The sequence below is a fragment of the Elephas maximus genome, chromosome 1, assembly GCF_024166365.1.
Source record: "Elephas maximus indicus isolate mEleMax1 chromosome 1, mEleMax1 primary haplotype, whole genome shotgun sequence".
Lineage (NCBI taxonomy): Eukaryota > Metazoa > Chordata > Mammalia > Proboscidea > Elephantidae > Elephas > Elephas maximus.
The window spans coordinates 56,032,516-56,041,704 of record NC_064819.1 but is presented as its reverse complement, the minus strand read 5'-3'; the positions used below and the strand labels follow the sequence as shown (position 1 = coordinate 56,041,704).

Here is a 9,189-nt window from a genome sequence, read left to right as displayed (position 1 = left end):
AACTACAAAATTACTTTCCATGAATGAGAGAAATAGTTCCCTCATCTGGATGAATTTCAGTTACGGTTTCAAATGGGCGAAACCACGCTACTAAAGCCTCCATATTTTTATCACAGAAATGAGGGAGGGAGGGGGTGAGTGTGGCAAGAACATACTCTGGGGCATTTCCAGATGCAATTACTGACCACTAGGCGGCGGAAAGAAGGCACAACTAGGACTATGGTAAAGTCAGTAAACAACATTTTACTGAAACATTTCATAACACAGAAAATCCGTCTGACATGTAAAGTTACTGTCTTGCACAAGGAGGATGACAGACCCATTTTCGAAGACTAATATGGATACAATAAATATGGAGTTTACATACTAATTTGTACACAGAAACTCTGCCCCACAGCCATAAAAATTTATATTTAACAGTGCAACATATAATTTAATCATTTGATTTATCTGACAGGTTTTTTTTTACTAAACACAAATAACTACCTGGTTTTAATATACATATATAATATATACTTTATGTATATAGATATTCAACAATCTGTACAGTTTCTAAACAAAACTCCTAAAAGGCACAATTGTCTATACAACATGTACAAAAATGGCTGGAGCAGACACGAAACAACAATTATTGGTCAAAAGTTCATGATTGCACAAAGATTAGTAATGAGTTTATGTCAGAAAAATGTGCTTTCAGGAAAGGAGGGTTTTCAAAAAAAACCTTTTAAGTGTTATATTTAAAAAAAAAAACAGCAACATAAAATAAAAACCACTAGGTCGCTATTACAAGCCGGTCCTCGTCGTCGCTGCTGGCGTCACTGAACTGCACGGTGGCCTGTCTGCGGGGCGGGCCTGTGGGCCGGCGGGCCCGTCTGTGTGGAGAGAGGGTCTGGGGGCCCGCGGGCTGGGTGGGCCGTTCCAGACGCACGTCCAGCAGCGGCTCTGACGTGGACAGGAGCTCGTGCTTTGGCGTTACGTGGTTGATGGAGGCCGCCTTCTGGGCGCCCACGTCACTGGTGCCATCAAGCCTTGCGAGGTCAGTGGCAGGGGCAGGAGGCTCGAGTGATTTTTTTGCATTTTCTCGCTGGGCTGTAGGTGACCCCTGAGGAGATTCGGCCCTGCTGACCTGATTTGCACTGGCTGCGGGAGTTGACTTGGGTTGCATCTCGCGTGGTTGGTTCTGAGATGCTGGTCCTTCTGGAGTTCCCTGGGCATCGACAGTCACCTGGCCCACTGAGGGAATCAGCGTAGGCAACGCTATGTTCACAATCTGGAGACTCGGAATGTGTGCCTGAGGGCTGGGGCTGCTTTGTGAGGGAGGGTTTGCAGTTAACACTTGCAGGCCGACAGCGTTCAGCGCGAGGCCCGGAGGATGCACTTGCGGGCCCATGTTTGTGTTGGCGAGGCCTAAGATGTTGACAGTCTCCATGCTGAGCGAGGGGAGTGATGGCAAGCTTGGTGTGCCAAGGCTCTGAAGGCCCGGGACCTGGATTTGGCCAATGGGAATACATGGCACAACACTGCTTAGTTCAGCCACTCCGGCGGGATGCGTAGTGCTAGAAACTTCTGTGATTGTATCTCCGGGAGTGCCCACAGTTCTGTGGATGACGCTGACGGCAGGAATCGTGAGCTGCATCGGCCCCGCTTGAATTGGTACAAAGGTGGAGTATGTGAGGCCAGCAGGTACCACATGGATCCCCCCAACCGGAACCATATTGTAAGGTGTCCTTGACTGCTGTTGGGAATGCAAAGGAAGGTGGCTGAACAAGTGAGTTTGGGGAGAAGGCAAGCCTGGAGTCGGGTGCAGACTTATTTGCTGCTTCTGTTCTTGAGTGTCAGGATGAGGCAAGGCCACTGAGGGAACTACCGTGGCTGACTGAGGGCTGGGGTCGGCTGCGGGAGGATGGAGTCTCACAAACGACATGTTCTGAAGGACAAAAGAGAACAATCCTTTAATTCCAGAGCTTTCTTAAACACTAAGCTGTTGTTAGCTGCCTTTGAGAAGCCCCCACTCATGACCACCCCATGCACAAAGGAACGAAACATTACCTGGTCATATGCCATCCCCATAGCTGATGACAGATTGGACCATTATGATCAATATGGTTTTCACTGGCTGTTTTTGGAAGTACATCACCAGACCTTTCTTCCTAGTCTTAGTCTGGAAGCTCTGCTGACACCCGTTCAGCATAATAGCAACATATAAGACTCTACTGACAGGTGGGTGCTGGCTGTGCACAATGTGCACGGGTCAGGAATTGAACTTGGGTCTCCCGTGTGGAAGGTGAAACCTTTACCAATGAACCACCACTGCCCCACTTAAACAATGAGCTAGAATTCTGTAAAATGTTAGCATAAAATCTATTTTTCCTGACGAGATAAGAGCATTTGTATTTGTATTTTACAAAAATTTCTGGCTTAATAAAAAGTTTATTTTGATTTTTAAAAATAAATTTGCAACGAATGCATCGATTAAATTTTTAATCCCTTATTTTTTAGTATAAATAACAGCAACACATTGTGTATACTACCTCGCGTTTTTCAAACAAATTTCCTGGACATCATCTAATTTTATAGTGAGCATAACCCTGAGAAGTGGCCATAATTATATTTTTATGTTGTTGTTGTTACTGGGACTACCAGCTCCCCTCCAGTTCAGAGATGAGGAGTCACTGAGAAATTGAGATTATTAGTTGGTTGTGAATATCTACTCAAGGGGAAAAATTAACCAAAGGATTATTCATTAATGAAATAGTTGTCACTGAGAAAAAGATCTGGAGGTGTTCATTTGTTTGTTCATTCATTCAGTAAGTTTTTAAAATGCCTCCTAACAAGCAGATATGGTTCTAGGCACTGGCAGGTATGGGAGACACTGGAATAGAGCAGCTTACAGCATGGGCGCCCAATATAAAAATAAAATATTATTAGAAAGAATACATTTTGCCCATCCTCCCTGGATTACTATCTACATTTTAGTTTTTTCTTGATAATAGCTGAGAGATATACTAATCTAGAGTAGACAGTCTGCAGAAATGCAAGCTTTAGCTTTTATAGTTCTGTTATTTTTCTATTCCACATTTAGGAATAATTCCTATCACAATATTCAAATACGTACTCGAGGTAAGAGTTAACCATCAACGAGAGGATGAATGCCTCACAGAACTAATAATTCCTCCCGAGGGCAGGAGTGAATGCAGGGGCTGGCTCCAGCAGGCTTCCAGTGCCTGGCAGAGACTGGGTCTGGCCCCCAGTTAGCTCTCGGGCAGGAGCGCTTCCCAAGCTGCTGCAGCTATGTCACCACTTCAGACAAAGTCAACTTCTGCCTGTGTTTATTAGGTCACATTAACTCTGCCACAGAAACTGGTAACTGTCTTGCCGACGGGGCAAAGTACAAAATGTCTGGATAACTTGGTGCAAATTCATGACATCCACACCAGTGGAAAAACTTCTTACAGTAAGCCAGGAGATAAACAAGTCCCAGGATTCATGTTCTCAACTGACTCGTACACAGTTTTTACTTTTAAATTAAAAGAAAAGAAGAAAAAACAAAAATAATAAATGCGTATTATTTTTCAAGACTTTTTTTTTTTCAGATTTACAACACAATATGTGACCTCTGATTAATATACCTGACAAGAACCCAAAGGATATGTCTTAGTCATCTAGTGCTGCTGTAACAGAAATACAAGTGGATGGCTTTGAAAAAGAGAAGTTATTTTCTCACAGCCTAGTAGGCATTGACACAATGGCACAAGTCCAAATTCAGGGCATCAGCTCCAGGGGATGGCTTTCTCTCTCTGTCGACCTTCTCGTCAATCTTCCCCTGGATTAGGAGCTTCTCTGCTCAGGGACCCCGGGTCGAAAGAACGTGCTCTGCTCCCGGCAATGCTTTCTTGGTGGTATGAAGTCCCCTACTCCCTGCTTGCTTCCCTTTCCTTTTATCTCTTTTAAGATCAAAGGTGGTACAGGTCACACCCCAGGGAAACTCCCTTTACACTGGATCAGGGATATGGCCTGAGCAAGGGTGTTATATCCCACCCTAATCCTCTTTAATCATAGGCAGAGATTACAACACATAGGAAAATCACAAAATGGAGGACAACCACGCAATACTGGGAATCACGGCCTAACCAAGTTGACACATTTTTGGGGGTCACAATTCAGTCCGGGACAGGGCATAAACGCCCTTTGCTCCTACATACAACAATATATTGTATAACAATATAAAGTTATACAAACTTATCTGGCCATCACTCATTCATTTGTAAGCACACTATTCTTTTAAGCCATTGTTGTTGGCTGCCACTGAGTTGGCCCCAACTCACAGCAACCCCATGCACAACGGGATTGGGCTGCTGTGATCCACAGGGTTTTCACTGGCTGATTTGTGGAAAAAGATCACCAGGCCTTTCTTCTTAGTCTTAGTCTGGAAGCTCAGCTGAAACCTGCTCACCATCAGAGCAACACACAAGCCTCCACTGACAGATGAGTGCTAGCTGCACATTATATGCACTGGCTGGGAATTGAACCCGGGTCTCCTGCATGGAAGGTGAGAAGATAAGAATTCTACCACTGAACCATCACTGCCCCCTCCTAAATCACTAGGTTCCCCACATACCATAGATTGAAAAAAACATCAACAACAAAAAGATCACTTACCTGTGTTAAAGCAACAGCCTTTCCTGCCACAGAGCACCTCAGGACGTCTTCTGGTTCAGGGTAGTCCACAGACATCTGATGACACGGGGATTTGGGTGCAGCTTCAGGCGACCTGGAAGAGTCTGCACATGTGATGGACTCGTCTTCATCTTTTGTAGCACGCTGCCTGGTCTTCCCGGGAGACCTTGTCTTCCGACTGTAGTCTGACTGCACTGTACTAAGCACCGTCATCTTGGTGAGCAATGCTCTCGGCAGAACGTCCATCGGGTCTGTGTGTGCCCCTGAGAAGCAGTCGGGGATCCTGGTCTCCTCATCCGCACTCACGGAGTCCTGCAGGCTGCTTCTGGAAGGCAGGTGTTGTGGGCTGGCTGCAACGGAGGGGGCTGCGGACAGGGTGGACTCAGCCTGGCTGTCCTCATCATCATCTTCATTCTCATTGTCGTCCTCATCGGGGCCATCCGAGTCATCAATATCATACCCCGACCGCTCGTAACTGAATCTTTGCTTCTCATCTAGTGAAAAGAACCAAGAGGGCATGTTACTGAATGTTTTACAAGTGGGAGAAAAAAAAAAGTGCAATCTTTATTTCCTGTTAGCTTGGTAATACTGTGAGGAATATAAAAGACAAGAGCCCTGCCCACACAAAGCCTACAATCTAGTTGTGGAGAATGAAATGGAGAAGAATCCAGGAATTGAGAGAAGCCAGGCCTTGCTGGAGAGGGGCCGTGGCCAGGGCAGGCTGTGTGGAGGACCTGGGACAGGAAGGACCTCAAGGAGGAGTGAAACAGCCTGTGGGTATTACATAAGGACAATCAGAAACCCACTTGAGAAATTCCTAAAGTAAGACTAGCTATGCAGAAAAAATTAACAAATGAAGAGTGAAATACAACTTTTTCCTAAGTTCTTTTTCTCTATTTCTTTCTAACTTTGTTTTATTAAACAAATGAAAATAAGAACAAAAAAGCTGATGGTGTTTGTTATTTGTGAGCAAGATTATTCTCCTTAATTCTTCAGTAGCATTTTAGATAAGCTTCAACTGTCCTCTGAGTAGTAATACTCAATTGCCTTTTTTTTTTTTTTTAACTAAAAGAGGTGCTAAATTTTCCCATTGGTTTTTTCTCCATGACATGATTCAACCCACTCCTCACAGAAAGGGGTACACTAACTAAAAACCATTAATGTTGGCAAATAACAATATGCGGGACCAATTACGTTTAACTAGGACAATTCTCATGTGGGACTGGATTTAAAATCTCTCCCTATTCTGAATCTTCCAAAATGTAGAGTCTCTTTCCCTTATTTAAAAAAAAAAAAAAAAAGAAAAACGCACACGCGCCAAAGCCGTTGCTGTCAATTCTGACTCATAGCGACCCTATAGGACAGAGTAGAACTGCCCCATAGGGTTTCCAAAGAGCAGGTAGATTCAAGCTGCTGACCTTTTGGTTAGCAGCTGAGCTCTTAACCGCTGTGCTACCAGGGCTCCATCTCTTTCCCTCAGAAAGCTAATAAACTTTAAAAAGCTAAAGGGGGGAAATACAAAACATCTTTCCTAGTTCCCTATCACCGAGATACAATAAAGGAGACATCTGAGCATGGACAGTTTAGCTACATTCTACAGTTAAACGTGTTTTTTAAAGAGACAAAAATATAAAAAGAGAAATAAGCCATAGGTATTTTTCCTGGCTTTACCAAATGGTGTGCATGTTAATTTATCTTGCTATTCTTTTTTTTTCCAGTATTACATAAATAAGTTTTAGAAAAAATCTCAAAGGATCTACACCAAAACACTTAAGGGTGATTATTTCTTGGTGATAGAACAGACTAGAACTTTTATCATGTTTTGTTTTTATATATAAAGTGCTAAAGACAAAACATATGCATTTAGGTTCATTTAATATGCGATTTTATAAGCCTTTTGCTTTATTGTGTTGTGAAATAAGTAAATGAATAAAATCATCAACAGCATATTTGCTGGACCCCACTAAGCATCCACACTGGTTGGTGGCCGTGCTGGAGACTGATGGATAAATGACATGACTCCTGCCTCCCTGATGCCTTTTCTCATGTTTGGAATTCTAAAATCACAGTGTCACCCTCAATTTGTTTAAAATTGCCACAGTACTGCTAAATAAAATTTTTTCAGGAGATCTTTTTTCTCTGTTTATTTTTTAAGGGGGGAAATAGAAAGACCTAAAGGCACAAGAGGACTGGGAAAAGAGGTTACTGAAAAAGAGGCTCATTTCACCAAAGGCTGACATTACTCACATGGGATTTGCTTTACTTTAAAAACTGTTATTTTCTACATGATTTGCCTTGGAATGCAGAGAGTTGGAAGGACCACTACTCCCACTCTTACAACTAAAAAGAGATGGTCTCTGACTTTAAATTTACATTTTTTTCAAACCCATCAAGAAGTTGAGGTTCTAGACAACTGAATGGCCCAAGCTCTAAGGAGGCACAGTACCTGCAGGAAGAGAGAAGACACAAGTCTAGGTCACCAGGGTAGGTCCAATAGGACACACCAGTCAGAGAAGTTCAATTGAAAGAGCTGGCGGACTGGTTAAAGACAGGTGCAGGCAGCAGGATGGTGTGAAACCCCTGGGGCTACAGAAACTCGGGGGTCTACACACTTCTGCAGGCTCTACCTGTCCAGTAGATTTCAACTCATAACGACCCTACAGGGCAGAGCAGGACTGCCCAATGGGTTTCTTGCGCTGAAATCTTCATGGGAGCAAATCACCAGATCTTTTTTCCCATGGAAAAAGGCAACCTTTTAGGTTGCAGCCCAGCGCTTAACACTTGCGCCACCAGGGCTCCTTGGCTAAGCTCTAAAAGCTCTAGTACCCAGTTATTCAATTAAACACTAATCTAGGTATTGCTTTGAAGGTATTTTGTAGATGTGGTTCCATTTACTATCTGCTGACTTTAAGAGGATTCTTCTTCATAATGTGGGTGGGCCTAAACCAATCAGATGAAAGACCTTAAAAGCAAAACTGAGGTTTCTCTGAGGAAGAAGAAGTTATCACCTGTGGACTGCAGTGTCAGCTGCTGTCCATGAGTTTCCGGTCAGCTCAGAGGGTTTCATACTTGCCCAGTCACAGCCCACAACCAGCTGGGCCAATTTCTTGAAATTATCTATCTGGCTATATCTACATATATATCTACACACAACACACACACACACACACACAATTGATAAAGTGGAAGAATCCTGATTGATATAGAAGGTAAAATTATTTTTTTTCTTCTTTTTAATTGTTTTAAAAGATAACTGAATGTCTAGAGCAAAAATACTGACAACGTACTGTGTATCTACAGCATATATAAACGTAGAAGGTACAACACACAACAGCACAAAAGATGGTTTACTGTTATAAAGTCTTTAAACGTAAACAACTAAACATAAAAAGGGGTATAAATAAAAAGTCAATAGAAGAGATAAAACAGAACCATCTGAAGTACTCGATTAGTAGTAGAAAGGGCATAAAAATAAAGAAAATGTGAAACAAAGAGAAAACAGCCGGCAAAATGGTAGATTTTAATCTAACCACATGAACAATAACATTAAAATGAATGATCTAAACATAAGTGCTAAAGTCAGAGACAAATTTGATATAAATAGCAAATCCCAATTATACACTATATTAAAGTCCCAACTATATGTTGTATGCAAGAAACCCATAATATAAAGACAAAAATGATTAAAAGTTTAGAGAAGGGTATACGATAAAAACACTAATCAAAATGTTGCTGGAGAAGCTATATCAGTATCAGACAAAGTAGACATCAGAACAAGGAAAAGTATCAGGACAAACAGGAACATTTCATACCGATAAGAGGTCTGCTGCAAAGGACCTCTTTAAAGTGTTGAAAAGCAAAGAGGTCATCTTGAAGACTAAGGTGCGCCTGACCCAAGCCATGATGTTTTCAATCACATCATGTGTATGTGAAAGCTAGATAATGAATAAGAAGACTGAAGAAGAACTGACGCCTTTAAATTGTGGTGGTGGCGAAGAATATTGAATATACCACGGACTGCCAAAAGAACAAATCTGTCTTGGAAGAAGTAAAGCCAGAATGCTCCTTGGAAGCAAGGGTGGAGAGACTGCGTCTTACATACTCTGGACGTGTTGTCAGGAGGGATTGATCCCTGGAGAAGGACATCATGCTTGGTAAAGTACAGGGTCAGCAGAAAAGAGAAAGACCTTCAACAAGGTGGACTGACACAGTGGATGCAACAATGGGCTCAAGCATAACAATGGTTGTAAGGATGGCACAGGACCGAGCAGTGTTTCGTTCTGTTGTGCGCAGGGTCGCTACGAGTCGAAACCGACTCAACAGTACCTAACAAGAACAACAAAGGGGGTAAACTCTCTACAGGCAAAAAAAAAAAAAAAAAACCCTACATTTGTATATAACTAAAGCAAAGCTTTAAAATAACTGGGGCAAAAACTAATAGGACTGAAAAGTAATGCACAAGCCCACAATTATAGATAGATTTTAACAATCCTCTCTGAGTAACTCATGGAA

The 9,189-nt window shown here is 42.4% G+C and overlaps 1 protein-coding gene across 6 annotated transcripts in view; it reads right to left on the bottom strand.

The window, feature by feature from the left end:
* Positions 1-225: 225 nt before the first annotated feature.
* HIVEP1 (HIVEP zinc finger 1) overlaps positions 226-9,189 on the bottom strand; it is a 179,665-nt gene continuing 170,701 nt past the window's right edge. For all 6 annotated transcript variants that reach the window (XM_049883809.1, XM_049883844.1, XM_049883816.1 and 3 more), the window contains 2 exons: positions 4,660-5,171; positions 226-1,927 (listed from right to left, as the gene is read on the bottom strand). In XM_049883809.1, coding sequence (XP_049739766.1) covers positions 773-1,927; positions 4,660-5,171 — 1,667 coding nt within the window. In that variant the 3' untranslated portion in view covers positions 226-772. The remainder of the gene's footprint in view (positions 1,928-4,659; positions 5,172-9,189) is intronic.